At 40.8% G+C, this 15508-nt stretch overlaps 1 protein-coding gene and 1 long non-coding RNA gene across 2 annotated transcripts in view; one reads left to right on the top strand and one right to left on the bottom strand.

Moving 5' to 3' along the window:
- Positions 1–14990, bottom strand: part of LOC144667915 (uncharacterized) — a 31903-nt gene extending 16913 nt beyond the window's left edge. Inside the window, exon 1 of the long non-coding RNA XR_013573398.1 lies at positions 14646–14990. This is a non-coding gene — a long non-coding RNA (uncharacterized LOC144667915). The remainder of the gene's footprint in view (positions 1–14645) is intronic.
- elp1 (elongator acetyltransferase complex subunit 1) overlaps positions 1–15508 on the top strand; it is a 78249-nt gene that overhangs the window by 39352 nt on the left and 23389 nt on the right. Inside the window, exons 20-24 of the mRNA XM_078529508.1 lie at positions 8489–8562; positions 10220–10298; positions 12331–12410; positions 13704–13835; positions 14662–14747. Coding sequence (XP_078385634.1) covers positions 8489–8562; positions 10220–10298; positions 12331–12410; positions 13704–13835; positions 14662–14747 — 451 coding nt within the window. The remainder of the gene's footprint in view (positions 1–8488; positions 8563–10219; positions 10299–12330; positions 12411–13703; positions 13836–14661; positions 14748–15508) is intronic.

The raw sequence follows: 15508 nt of genomic DNA, 5'->3' as shown, positions 1-15508 counted from the left end.
TTCATTCCAGTCCATTCTCCACTTGCCAATATCCTAGTTCTTTTGAATTTTAAACTCTTGACAATGCACCTGCAATCAAATTTTCTCATCCAGCTACATGTATCATTTGTAAATTGAATGGTTGCAATAATAAACTCCACAGAAACAGTCTTGAGTTTCTGTTCTGAAACTTTTCCAGAAACTTCAAAGGATTGTGGTCAGTATGTATAACTGTCTCTGAAGAATTGTTTGGAACAAACACTTCAAAATGTTGCAAAGTTAACACCAAATTTAATTTCTCTTTCTTTATAGCTGAATATTTCTTCTGGTGTACATTCAACTTCCATGAGAAATATCCCACCAGCTTCTCAATTCCTAGTTCATCTTCTTGCAGCAATACGGCACCAACACCAACATCACTGGCATCAATAGGCAACTTAAGCTGCTTTGTATAATCAGGTGCTGATAGAACAGATGTGGCTGTTAGTACAGCTTTCAAGCTGTCAAATTCATTCTGACACTCTTGTGTCCATTGGAATTTACTGTTCTTTTTTAATAATCCAGTCAGCGGAGCAACTACGCTGCTGAAGTTTGGCACCAATTTCCAATAAAATCCATTCTTGCCTAGAAATCTCAAAACTTCCCATTTTGCTGTAGCCACTGGGAATTCCACAATAGCTTTTACTTTTGCATCTCGTGGGGCCACCTGACCATATTCGGCAGTGTGGCCTAAATATGTAACTTGTGCTTTCGAATATCACTTTTAGCCAAGTTTACAACCACATTGGCTTTCTGCAGTCAATCAAATAGTTCCTTTAAATGTTGTAAATGTTTATCCCACGTTTGATTGAATACTAGTAAGTCATCAATGTACATAGCACAATTGTTCCATCCCTCAGTCACTTTGTTTATTAGTCTCTGAAATGCTGCTGGTGCATTTTTCATACTACAGGGCATTACTTTGCATTGATATAGACCATTTGGCGTCACAAAAACTGATATCTCTTTTGCCCTTTCTGATAAGTGCACTTGCCTATGTCCTCTCAGTTTTTGTGATAAATGCTGACTGTCCCACTTTCACAATACAATCCTCCAATTGTGGAATAGAGTATGAATCTGCTTTTGTTACTGCATTCACTTTCCGATAATCAGTACATAGTCTCTGTGATCCATTTGGTTTTGGCACCATTACAATGTATGAGCTCCAATTACTGTGATTGGGCTCTATGATGTCATTTTTGTAGCATAAATTCAATTTCTTTCCACACTTGAGCTAATTTCCCTGGATTTAATCTATATGGGTTGCCTAATTGAACCTGAATTCCTCATATCAACATCATGTATAGCTAAAACCCCTCCTCACCGTCCAAGGGCCCAAACACCCCTTCCAAGTGAAGCAGTGCTTTACTTGCGCTTCCCTCAATTTAGTCTACTGCATTTGCTGCTCCCAATACGGTCTCCTCTACATTGGAGAGACCAAACGCAGTCTGGGTGACCGCCTTGCGGAATACCTTCGCTCTGTCCACAAGCATGACCCAGACCTCCCTGTCGCTTGCCATTTCAACACACCACCCTGCTCTCATGCCCACATGTCCGTCCTTGGCCTGCTGCAATATTCCAGTGAAGCTCAACGCCAACTGGAGGAACAGCACCTCATCTTCCAACTAGGCACTTTACATTCTTCCGGACTTAATATTGAGTTCAACAATTTCAGATCATGAACTCTCCTCCATCCCCACCCCCTTTCCGATCCCCGATTTTCCAATAATTTATCATTTTTTTACAAATATATTTTTCTTTTCCCACCTATTTTAAAATTTATTTCGATCTATTGTTTCATCTCCACCTTTTAGCCCATTTCGATCCCTTCCCCCCACCCCATCCCACCCCCACTAAGGCCATCTGCCACTAGCTTGTCCTGCTTGCTACCCTTAATGTCCCCATTAGCGCATCCTTTAGATAATATCACCACCGTCAACACTCCTTTGTCCTTTTGTCTATGACATCTTTGGCAGCCTCTTCTTGGCCTCCACCTATCACTAGCCCTCTATCGAGCTCTACCTGTCCCACCCCCCTCTACCAGCTTATATTTCATCTCATTTCTATATTTCTTAGTTCTGATGAAGGGTCATACGGACCCCAAACGTCAGTTGTATCCCTCTCTGCAGATGCTGTCAGACCTGCTGAGTTTTTCCAGGTATTTTTGTTTTTGTTCTAGATTTCTAGCATCCGCAGCGTTTTGCTTTTATCATGTCTAGCTAAATCTGTTTTCCCCAGTTTATTTCCACAAATTGTTTTGTGTGACTGCAATAGCTCTTTTAAATCACTCTGACACTTTTCTGAAAGGTAATCTAACATTGCACCTAGATTCTTTAGCACTTCCTCAATGTCCAGTTTATTCAGAGGAAGATCAATTTCAAAATCCTTAATTTCTACCCCCATTTCCTTCCTTATAACTACCAGTACCACCCCCTGTTTATCCTCTCTGTTGAAGCATTTTTTGAGCATATTTACATGGCATACTCGCTGACTCTTCCTTCTATCTGAGGTATTTACTACGTAGTTTACGTCATTCAGTCTGTTTTCAGTCTGGTAAGGTCCACTAAACCCTGACGTCAATGGTTCGCCTGACACTGGCAACAATGCTAACACTTTATCCCCAGCCACAAAACCACGAGCCTTTGCCCTTTTGTCTGCCATTGCTTTCATCACTTGTTGAGATATCTTTAAATGTTTTCTATCTAGCTCACATGTCTTACTCAATCTCTCTCTGAATTTCATCACATAATCCTGGAGAGTTGTTTCAGCACTTTGATTCGCTAATTTCTCCTGAATCAGTTTGAGTGGTCCCCTTACTTAATGACCATAAATTAACTTGAAAGGACTGAATCCTGTTGACTCATTAGGGGCGTCCCCAATAGCAAGCAACAAGAATGGAATCCCTCGATCCCAATCAAGTGGATAATATTGACTATATGCTTTAATATCTTTAAAGTCTGATGCCACCTTTCTAAGGCATCTTGTGATTCAAGGTGATAGGCTCATGAGCTAAATTGCTTCATCCCTAGGCTGTTCATTATTTCTTTAAACAGCTATGACATGAAACTCGATCCCTGATCCGATTGTATTTCTTTTGGTAATCCATATCTTGTAAAGAGTTTGGTTAACTCCTCTACAATCACCTTTGCTGTAATTTTCCTTAAAGGTATTGCATCTGGAAATCTTGTGGATACATCCATGATTGTCAGTAAGTACTGATTTCCACTTTTAGTCTCAGCGAGGGGTCTTACACAATCAATTAGAACCCTGTTAAAAGGTTCCTCAAATATTGGAATTAAAGGTGCAGGCTTACCCACTGCTTGAAGTTTTCCTATCACCTGACATGTTTGACAGAATTTGACACATTTTTATGTAGTCCAGGCCAGTAGAAATGTTTTTGTATCTTAGTTTGGATTTTCCTAACCCCCAAATGTCCAGCCATTGGAATTTCATGAGCCACTCTCAAAAATTTCATTCCAGTACCCAGATGGCATCACTACTTGGTGTACTGACGCCCACTTTTCATCTGCCGGAATATGAGGCGGTCTCCATTCCCTCATTAACATATTGTTCTTAATGTAATAACATCCTGGAATGTATTCTGCTTCTGTTTCAGAATAAGCTGTCTAATATAATTGCTTCAAACCTGAATCCTTCAGCAGCAATTCCACTAACTTTACTGAACTAAACACCTCAACCTCATCCTCTTTAATCTTCTCCTCCTGAGTAATATTTTCAAAGATTGATCCAGCCAAATGAATTTTAGCATCCTCCCCCTCTCTTTTAGATTCTTCCTCTTCTTGTTTAAACTTGTGTGTTTGTGTCCTCATCACTACACAATTTGGAAATATTCCAGGATGCTCTTTCTGTAAAACCTCTGTTGATTGTGTCTCAACAGGCTGCTCTACTACAGTAGGCATAGTTAATATCTCTGATCCAGCTATATCATTCCCTAGAATAAACTGAACCCCTGTAATGGGAAATTTCTCTATTACCCCAACAATCACCTCTCCAGTTTTCAACTCTTTTTTTTAAGTTTACCTTACACAATGAAATAGGGTTGACTTTGCTATGGATTCCCATAATTAATATTTTATCTTGCAGTAACCCTTTTGGACAACAGATGGCACTATAACATTAAGGACTGGCTAGCCCCAGTGTCCCTTAAAATGTTGACATCCTTTCCTGCTCTTCCCTGTACACATTGATATATTTTCCCTTCTCAAGGACCCCTAGCAAAACTGGAGTCAATGAGAATCAGGAGGAAAACTCTCTGCTGGTTGGAGTCATATCTAGCACAAAGGAGAATGGTTGTGGTTGTTGGAGGTCAGTCATCTCAGCTCCAGGACATCACTGCAGAAGTTCCTCAGGGTAGTGTCCTCAGCCCAACCATCTTCAGCTGCTTCATCAATGACCTGCCCTCCATCATAAGGTCAGAAGTAGGGATGCTTGCTGATGATTGCACAATGTTCAGCACCATTTGCAACTCCTCAGATACTGAAGCAGTCTATGTTCAAATGCAGCAAGACCTGGATAATATCCAGGCTTGGGCTGACAAGTGGCAAGTAACATTCACGCCACACAAGTGTCGGGCAATGACCATCTCCAGCAAGAGAGAATCCAACCATAGCCCCTTGATGGTTAATGGCATTATCATCATTGAATCCCCCACTATCAACATCCTGGGGTTACCATTGACCAGAAACTGAACTGGACTAGCCATATAAATATTGTGGCTACAGGAGCAGGTCAGAGGCTAGGAATTGTGTGACAAGTAGCTCACCTCCTGACACTCCAAAGCCTGTCCACCGTCTACAAGGCACAAGTCAGGAGTGTGATGGAATACTTCCTACTTGCCTGGATGAGTGCAGTTCCCACAACACATCCAGGACAAAGCAGCCTGCTTGATTGGCACCACATCCACAAACAATCACTCCCTCCACCACTAATGCACAGTAGCAGCAGTGTTCACCATCTACAAGATGCATTGCAGGAATTCACCAAGGCTCCTTCGACAGCACCTTCCAAACCCACGACCACTACCATCTAGAAGGATGAGAGCAGCAGATAGATGGGAACACCACCACTTGGAAGTTCCCTTCCAAGTCACTCGCCATCCTAACTTGGAAATATATTGCTGTTCCTTCACTGTCGCGGGATCAAAATCCTGGAACTCCCTTCTTAACAGCACTGTGGGTGTACCTACACCACATGGACTGCAGCAGTTCAAGAAGGCAGCTCACCACCACCTTCAAGGGCAACTAGTGATGGGCAATAAATGCTGGCCCAGCCAGTGAAGCCGACACCCCGTGAATGAATAAAAAAAATATATAAAATCTTTAAACATCTCTGCAACCTGCCCTTCAGAACCCCCTTGGATAAATTGTGAACACATTACCACTTCTCTAACTGCTCCACCTGTACAGAAACCACTGCTTTACCTTGCCTCTGGATCTCAGAGCCCATGGTACTCTTACTTCCAGAACTTTTCTGACTTCCAATTACCCCAATCAGTTTCCCGTTTAATCTCCAACAACTTGATCTCGTGTCCAGCCTTAATACAATGGTAACATATCAATTTCTTCCTTTCAGCTCTACCTTTCCATCTTTAACAGTGGTGCCCTTCAGCTTGAACCTAATTACTAACATGTTTACCATCACTAGGTTTTCTAAATCTCCAACTTCCTGTTGATCTCCCTATGACCCTTCTCCTACACTCAACTGTGTGTATGAAACATCGGCTAAAACAGCAGCTTCCCTGATCTTTATGCTTTATCTTTCATCTAAATATATCTTAATGTTTACTGGAATACTTTTTCTAATTCTTCCATAATCATAACCTCGCTTACATTTTCAAAAGTCTTATCTAATTTTAATGCCCTGAACCATTGGTCCCAGATAATTTCTTTTTTTCTTGTAAACTCTACAAATATCTGATGGGGCTCTTTCCTTAAAGTTCTAAACTTCAACTGATAAGCTTCAGGACAAGCTCAAGCATTTAATATTGCTATCTTTACTAGCTCATAATCTGCGGACTGCTCCTCAGACAAACTTGCATATACATTCATTGCTGTACCTGAAAAAACATTCTGTAACATGATAGTCCAAGCATGTCTTGGCCAATTCAATTTCATAGCTATCTTTTCAAATGAGGTAAAATATCTTTCAACACCATCCTCTGTAAATTTAGACACTAACTGAAAATTTTTAGACAATCAAATTCCTCAAAAGGAATCAAACTCACCATCTGAATCACTATCTCTCTTTTTTTCCTTTATCCTAAGTTTCACTTTAGGCGATTCATACTGTCTGGCTTCCATCTCTCTCTGAAGCTCTCTATCTCTTCCCGTTTCCCTTTCTTCAGCTGCTAACCTCCCTCTGGAGTTCAAGTTTTCGCATTTCTATCTCTTGTAACCTTTTCTTTTCCTTTTCCTGCTCCTTTTCCCATTAAAGCTTTTTTATTTCTATTTCTATTAATCTCTCTTTCGTTTTTTCCATTTTTTTTTCATTTCTCTTTCTTCCAATTCAAGCTTTTATCTTTCTCTATCTCTTTTTATATCACACTGCTTCATTTGCAACTGAAGTCTTACTACCTCCAGCTGTGACACACTAGTTTCAGGTATCCCTTCCTTCAACTTTAAATGCTGGGTAAGTACTTTAACCATAATTCCGCTTTTATCTCTACCTGCACTTCATCTGCTAATTCTCCCAACTGAGATTTAGTCAGAGATTTCAAATACTCCACAGTTACATTTTCCACTCCCAGAAAAGTCATAGCAATTGCCAAAGCCATTTCGCAGTCCAATCACTTTAAAACCTCTCAACGCAAAACTCCAGAGTTTCAGTATTCTTCTCGTACTCATATTCCTTGGATTTACAAACTCCGACCCAATCAAGGAATTTTAATAATCCCAGACGAGTCCCCAAATTTATTATAACTACAGCAGGTGTTAATCGCTGTGCAAACCAAATCCCAGAGGGAAACATGGCTTAAGGTCCATACCCTATTTTTGGTATTCTGAAAACGAGAACATGACATGCTGATCTCAGCAGTGAGAGGTGCAGCATCAGTTTTGGGAATTAAAAATTAAAGTACAAGTACTATTAACAAGAATAAAAGAAAATATAAGCACACAAGATTACAGTTGCACAATTAAGATTAGTCTTACAAAATGTTCACCAAAAGGACTCTCTACTTGTTCAGACTCACTAGTAAACACCTCCAGGCAACATTCCCTCATAGATGTTAACTATTAAAAACCCAGTAATATCGCACAACACAAACTGCTGTGTCTTTAATAAAGGCATACCACATGACCTCTATCCTCTTTTATTCTGCGGTGGAATCCATTTAAGAATAAAACTGCATGTTGCATCCCAAAACTTTTCTGGCTTGACTAGATGGCTGGTTCAAATGGCATCCTCTCCCAGCCCAGAGCTCCAGCTATAGCTCAACAGCTCAAACAGCTCCAGCTATCTCCACCTTATGATCTCAGCAGTAACTCTAAAATACATTTTTCCCTTTCATCTCAGGTTCCATTGTTCTCACACCTCTTTGAAACTCAAATCCTTCCAATTATAAAATCTTTTATGTTTCTTCCTTGTCTTTGCTTTTGGTTTAATAGAACACAATACCCCCACTACTATTTACCTGTGGAACTCCTGCAAGATGCAAACATGTTTCTCCATCTAACCTATTTACTTGTACCTCAACCCAACCCCTCTATCCTTTTCATGTTTTAAAGCCCCCGCCCCGCCCCCCGCCCCGCCCCCAGACAACCTGATACCTATTAATCTCTGCCCAGCTTAATTAAATCATTCACACACATACACACATGCCCAACCTTCTTTACATAATAACACAATAATTCCCAAAAAGTATTTTTTTAAAAATAACATCCATTCTCTCATGTTCATCACATATAAGCTCCAGGTGTTCATGAAAAATACGCGAGCTGGCTCAAATGTTCAAATTTTGCTATCCTCATTTGCAACAGTTTTAAGTGTGGAGTGGAAGAAAAATTAAGCGTATTGTGCTGAAGAAACCTGTAGTGAAGAATGTCATTTCCCCTCTGTCACTGCTTCATGGGCTGTTTTATATATTTTTTCTACAACAACATGCATTTATGTAACAGCTTTAATGTAGGAAAATGTCCAAAGGTGTTTCACTGGAGTGTTATCAAACAAAATTTGGCACTGAGCCATGTATTAGGACCAGTGACCAAAAGCTTGGTCAAAGAGATAAGCTTGAAGGCATGTCTTAAAGGAGAAAAGAGAAGTGGAGAGGCAGGAGAAGTTTATGAAGGGAATTCCAGAGCTAAGGGTCTCAGCAGCTGAAGGCATGCCCGCCACTGGTAGAGCGATGAAAATTTGGGGTGTGCATGAGCCCAAAACTGGAGGAGCACAGAGAACTTGTAAGGGCTGGAGGACCATCTTTAGGTGAATTGTCAGATTTCTGTTCTCTGTGCAGATGCCACGTGGAAATCTGGAAGTCGTTCATCACCGTGCATTGGTATTGGCCCAGGTGCGAAAATATCTGGACAGGTCTGTAGATCATTAACCTCAACTAAAATCAGAATTGAAGTTGTGAACAATTTTCAAATACTACAATAGTTGATAAAAACAAAAAACTGCGGATGCTGGAAATCCAAAACAAAAACAGAATTACCTGGAAAAACTCAGCAGGTCTGGCAGCATCGACGGAGAAGAAAAGAGTTGACGTTTCCTGAGGACTCGAAACGTCAACTCTTTTCTTCTCCACCGATGCTGCCAGACCTGCTGACTACAATAGTTGACTCTCCTGCAGTTTATTAATCCTTCTGGAAAGGTATAACTGGGTTCTCTTTAGAGCAGAGAGGTTTATGGGGAGATGTAACAGAGGTGCTCTAAACTATGAAGGGTTTTGATAGAGTAAACATGGAGAAACTGTATTCACTGGCAGAGGGATCAGCAACCAGAGGACACAAATTTAAGATGAGTGACAGAGGAACTGAGGGGACATGAGAATTTCATTTACTCAGCCTGTTGTTATGATCTGGGCTGCCCTAAAGGTTAGAAGAAGAAGATTGAACAGTAACTTACAAAAGGGAATTGGATAAATACTTGGAAAGGAAATATTTGCAGGGATGTAGGGAAACTGTAGGGAGTGGGCGACGAGTTCAATAGCTCTTCCCGAGAGCCAGCCGGGGCTTGATGGGCCAAATAGCCTTCTGAGTTCTATTTTTGGAGCAACAGATGAGTAAGAAAAGTGTCAGTGCTGAGTGCATTATATTAAAGGCCTAATCTGCTTGAGAACGTTTATAAGAAAATTAGAGAAGCTGTAAAATGGTAAAGATCTTATCACGCTACTGTCAGAAGGCACTAAGAAGGAGAGAGGATCACTGAGCTCTGCTCACACCAGTTGATGTCAGTTGAGAAATGGTCTGGGAATAATCTCCCAGGAATAGTGTCTGGCACAGAGACCTGGAGAAGGAGAAACCAGTTCATTACGGACACTCCAGGGACTGACATCAACTGTTCTTTTTGTTCTGCAGATGTCCTTAGCTCAAAACGGTCATTATGTGCACCGTAAAAATTTTCAGTAGAATGGAGAGATTTTTTTTAATCCAATATCCACAGAAGCCAAGAAACTGCTCTGACCCAGGGACAGAGCTGTTCAAGCACTCATTCCCAGAGATAGAGGACTTTCTCCGCTGCTCTGCATGCTGAGTAATGAGCTTGCCATTCCTCAAGAACTGTTTCTTTCAGAAAACCCACTGCCACCTTGTGCTCACCTGTCAGCACTGACATCATGAGAATTAGGGAGCAGAAAGGGAGCAAGATGAAGAACCAATGATCCCGACACAGTGAAAGTTCCAGATATTGCAGCTTTGCCACAGGCTAAGACCCATTTTAAGTTGTAAAAAGGCTTGGTGCATTGAAGATTGTCCGTAGTTTTTAATTTGCGAGTATCCATGAATTTAGAGTGCCTATTCTGTACCTCACTACATAAGTTATTTCAGGGTCTCAGTAGTGGCTATTTTCTTGCAAATATCCTTTTATATAGGTTTCAATAAGTGGCCACTTTTTGCAAATGTCCTTTTATGTAGATTTCACTGTCTTTATTAAAATAAAAGGGAAAACATTGTAAGTTCTCGTAAAGCAATTATTGCTATATGAAACAGTGGCTATGGATTCAACTTGTTCATTACCTTTTCTTTAGGCTTAAGTACAAGGAAGCCTTTGAATGTATGAGAAAGTTGAGAATAAATCTCAATCTCATCCATGATCACAACCCGAAGGTGAGTATTTTTATCAAATTTTTCAAAACATCTTTTACCCTGATGCCGTGTCTTCCGCTGGGGGGAGGAGATTGATCCCCAGGCTATTGCGCAGTACTTTCCGCATAGTAACTGATTAATAGAAGATGTGTTTTGGCAGTTCGGTTCCCTTGGTCCTTCACTTTGTCACAGAAAGCACCAATACCTGTGCATTTGTAAGCTAAATAAAAGCCCCTCTAGCACAATGAAGCAGGGCCTCTTTGTAGTTGAAGTGTTGGTCTTTAGTGATGTGATCCTCAGAGTTATAAACACACTATATAGCTCCTTTCAGGATCTCTGGACAAACCAAAGCGCTTTACAGCAAATAAATTATTTTTGAATATAGTCACTGTTGAAATGTGGAAGTCAATGTGCACAGCAAGGTTACTCAAAAAAAACATGATAGAATTACAGCATGGAAACAGACCATGTAGGCTTACTGGTCGATGCTAGTCTCTTATGCTCCACACAAGCTTCCTCCCACCCTTCTTCATCTCACCTTATCAGCATATCCTTCTATTCTTTTCTCCCTCATCCAGTTTCCCCTTCAAGCATCCATGCTGTTCACCTCAACCACTCCTTATGGTTGCATCTTTCACATTCTGGGTAAAGAAGTTTGTCCTGAATTCCCTATTGGTTTTGTTAGTGACTGATATTTATGAGTCCTAGTTTTGGACTCCCCAAACAAGTGGAAACATCTCTATGCCTACTGTATCAAACCCTTTCATCATCTTTAAGACCTATTAATTCACCCCTCAACCATCTCTAGAGAATAGAGCCCCAACCTGTTCAGCCTTTCCTGTAAGGTATAACCTCTCAGTTCTGGTATCATCCTTGTTCATTTTTTTTCTTCTTCAGCACAGCCTCTTTTACCCTTATAATATGGTACCTGGAACTGTGCACAGTAATCTTAAGTGTGGTCTAACCAAGTTTCAAGACAAGTTTACAGACTTCCATAATGACTAAATAATCTATTTTAGTGATGTTGGTTGAAGGGTGAATATTGGCCAGGACACTGGAGAGAACTCCCCTGCTCTTCACAACATTGCCATGAGATCTTTTACACCCAGCAGAGAGAACAGGCAAGACCTTGGTTTAACGTATCGTCCGAAAGACAGCCACCACAACAGTGGAGTACTCCCTCAGTATTGCACTGGTAGTAGGAATAGATTCTGCAGATTCCAAGTGTCAGATCAGGCTAAACCACTGAATGTTCAGACACCTTCACCCACTATCAAATCATCGTATCACCTTATTTAAGGAACTGGAAGCAGTTCAGAGAAGGTTTACTAGATTAATATCTAGAATGGGCAGGTTGCCTTATGAGGAAAGGTTGGACAGGCTAGGCTTGTATCCACTGGAGCTTAGAAGAATAAGAGGCGACTTGATTGAAACATATAAGATCCTGAGGGATCTTGACAAGGTGGATGTGGAAAAGATGTTTCCTCTTGTAGGAGAATCTAGAACTAGGAGTCAACATTTAAAAGTAAATCAGAGATGAGGAAAAATTTTTTCTCTGAGGATCTTTGGACTCTCTTCCTCAAAAGGCGATGGGAGCAGAGTCTTTGAATATTTTTAAGGCAGAGCTAGATAGATTCTTGAAAAGCAACGGAGTGAAAGGTTATCATGGGTAGGCGGGAATGTGGAGCTGAGGTTGCAATCAGATAAGCTATGATCTTATTAAATGGAGGAGCAGGCCTGAGGGGCTGAGTGACCTACTCTTAATTCATATTTTCATATCTGGAAACTTAATAATGACTGGCTGAAGACTCAGTTTGCAGTTTTAACCAGAATAACCCATTTTCAGAATGTAACAAGAGAACCTTATTCATTATGCAATAAGTTACAGCAGAGAAAAATGTTGAATTGATCCAGAACGTGATTAAGTGCACCGCATTGCTCCAAGGATAAAAATTGAATTATCCAAGTGACATACATTGATTGCAAGTTTGTCCAGAGTTGCACTTATTTGTCGTGTGAATGTATATTTGCCAATACATCTGTTTGTCCTCAGGTATTTTTGGAAAATTTGGAGAATTTCGTGAAGCAGATCAATTCTATAAATTACATCAATTTGTTCCTTACTGAATTGAAGTAAGTGTTCTTAAAAAAACTTTAATTTATGTAGCACCGTTGATTACAAAAGAACAGTCTAAAGAGCTTTACAGTAATTTTGAAGTGTAGTCACTGTTATAATGTAGGGATTGCAGCAGTCAATTTGCACACAGCAAGCTCCCATGAACAGCAATGTGATAATGACCAGAATTGTTTTTAGCGATGATGTTCCAGGGATAAATATTGGCCAGGATGCTGAGGTGAACTCTCTTGCTCTTCTTCAAAATAGTGGCATGGGACCTTTTGTGTCTACCTGAGAGGGCAGATGGGGAGTGCATCGAAAGGCGGCACTCTGACAGTGCTAAATTCCTTCGGCACTGCATTGGGAATTTTTTGTGCTTAAGTCTCTGATTTTCTGATTCAGAAGCAAGAATGTTACCCAGTGAGCCATGGCTGACGAGGAACATTTGTCATTGTCTCAAAGGTTATTTTTTTTAGGTCATGCTTTCGACGGTACAGTACTCTATTGTGTCTTCATCAGGTTTGTGGTGTAACCGAATCAAGAGTGCTCCAAGCGCCATGTTGAAAATGCAGGTCGATGTTAGCCACTGACCTCCCTCCCCCAGGAGTCAGCGTTGCACTGGGTTTGATTCTTTCATGGGACGTGGGTGTTGCTGGCTAGGCCAGCATTTTTATTGCCTATCCCTAATTGACTTTGAGAAGGTGATGGCGAGCTGCCTTCTTGAACAGCTGTAGTCTGTGGTGTAGGAACACCCACAGTGCTGTTTGGGAGGGAGTTCCAAGATTTTGACCCAGTGACAGTAAAGTAACGGCCGATATATTTCCAAGTCAGGATGGGTATGGCTTGGAGGGGAACTTGCAGGTGATGGTCTTCCCATACATCTGCTGACCTCCTCCTTCTAAGTGGTAGAAGTTGCAGGTTTGAAAGGCATTGTCGAAGGATCTTTGGTGAGTTGCCACAATGCATCTCCTAGATGGTACACACTGCTGCCACTGTGTGTCGGTGGGGGAAGGGAGTGTATATTTAAGGTGGCGGATGGGGTGCTAATCAAGTGGGCTGCTTTGCATTTCCTCCTCTTTGTCGCAGACACACTGCATCCTGGGGTGTCAGAAGAACTTCCAGGCCTGCCCTGATGACATGTGAGGATCCGGTTTGCTTAGTCCTCAAGCGCATCATTTAGGCGTTTGTTTCCATCAGAAGGTTATTTGGGGAAAACCAATTTCTTACTGCATATTTTTTTAAAAATCTGAATTAAAGACAGAGCATCCTTAAAACCAATGATACCGTTTTGTTCCTCTCTTCTTTTCCAGAGAGGAAGATGTCACAAAAACAATGTACCCACATCTCCCCAGCTCATCAACTTCAGCACCTGAGATTGGGACTAAAGTGAACACAGTCTGTGATGCACTGCGAACTACTATGGAGAGAATCAACCCTCACAAGTAAGAAAGATTTGCATTATGTAGCACCTTACATGATCCATGATGGCCAAAGCTCTTTGCAACCAATGAACTGTTGTAACGTAGGAAATGCAGCAGCCAATTTGTACACAGCAAGCTCCCACAATGTAACAATGACCATTTAATCAGTTATTTATTATTGTTCGTTGAGGGGTAAATTTTAGCCTAGGACATGAGGGAGGAGTCTCCTGCTCTTCTTTGAAACATTGGATGGGACCTTTTACTTTCACCTGAGAGAGCAGAGAGGAGCTTGGTTTAACATTTTATCCAAGAGGTGGCAATGCGAACAGTGTGGCACTCCCTCAGTTCTGCACTGGGGCTGTCAGCCTGGATTTTGTCCTCAAGTCTGGAGTGATACTTGAATCCACAACCTACTGACTCCTCAGCAAGAGTGCTTCGCACTGAGCCACTGCTGACACTAACAGTAATGGTTGTATTTGCTGAAAATGGGATGAATTCTGTGACTCTGCTGACCCAACAAAGTATCTAAAAGGAACAGGGGGCCAAAGAATCAGCTGTATGTTGTTTTATCCCTATTGCCCTTTGCCCATAGGCCCTCAGTGCGATTGCAAGGCCATTCAATACTTTAAATCAGTAACTTGTGAACAATAGCAAACCAACATTCAAATCCTTGTGGAACACACCAAGATTCTTGTCTTCCTTTTGAATCTTCAAAAATTATAATACTTTAGAATGACCGTTCCATCGTAACCATTTCTGATTTTTAAAAAAATATATATTTATCTAAACTCAAAACTGTAAATTATTCCTTGCAAAATGTCCTTCACTTACTTGTTATTTTCCACAGATACAGTTTGTCGATCCTGACCTGCCACGTGCGGAAACGTACTCCAGAACTTGAAACTGCTCTTCAAAAAGTCCATGAGCTGAGAGGTAACATTTAAGTGTTCAGGCAAAAATTCGGTTGTATCCCACTGCTTTCCTGATGCAACTCTGAGAGTTGGTAATATCATTACGCAAGAAGGGGCCAGTCCATTGAAATCAATAACAGAAGGGTTTCAGATGCAGATCCCATTGACTGGCCACCTACTGTTGCTATGCTCCTAAATGTCTGTCATCTTCATATCTATGGACTTTATTACAAATGCAGAATTCAGTAGACCTTTCATTTATATCCTGTAAATAAAGGGAGACCTGCATTTTACATATTTGCATGCTTGTGCAATCCTTTTATTATTTTATAATTTATTTTTATATTAATAGTCTATAGCTATGTTATGAATTATAATTACTTTTATTTGTATCGTCATTACTATTTGGCACCTGCCACCACAATCTTTCAATAAACCAATTATTTATCTATCTCTGTAGCATGGCTCTGTTATCTTCCAGAAATAATTAGAATTTTGCTCTTCTTGCCTATTCCAGAAGTGTGATGCTGTAACCTGTGAACCGTTACTGTACCATTTCCTCCCATTTCAGTAGAACATATACAATATATCGCTGAGTTTTTAACAGATTAACATCAACACTAGCTATGTTTACTTCCTTCACAGAATGATATAGAATTTACAGCACAGAAACAGCTATTCAACCCAACTGGTCATGCTGGTGTTTATGCTCCTCACAAGCACCCTACTTCATCTAAGTCTATAAGTATATCCTTCTATACCTTTCTCCCTCATGTGCCTGTC

This window comes from Cetorhinus maximus, chromosome 2, assembly GCF_964194155.1.
Source record: "Cetorhinus maximus chromosome 2, sCetMax3.hap1.1, whole genome shotgun sequence".
Lineage (NCBI taxonomy): Eukaryota > Metazoa > Chordata > Chondrichthyes > Lamniformes > Cetorhinidae > Cetorhinus > Cetorhinus maximus.
The sequence above is the reverse complement of the archived record's forward strand: the minus strand, read 5'-3'. Positions and strand labels throughout refer to the sequence as shown.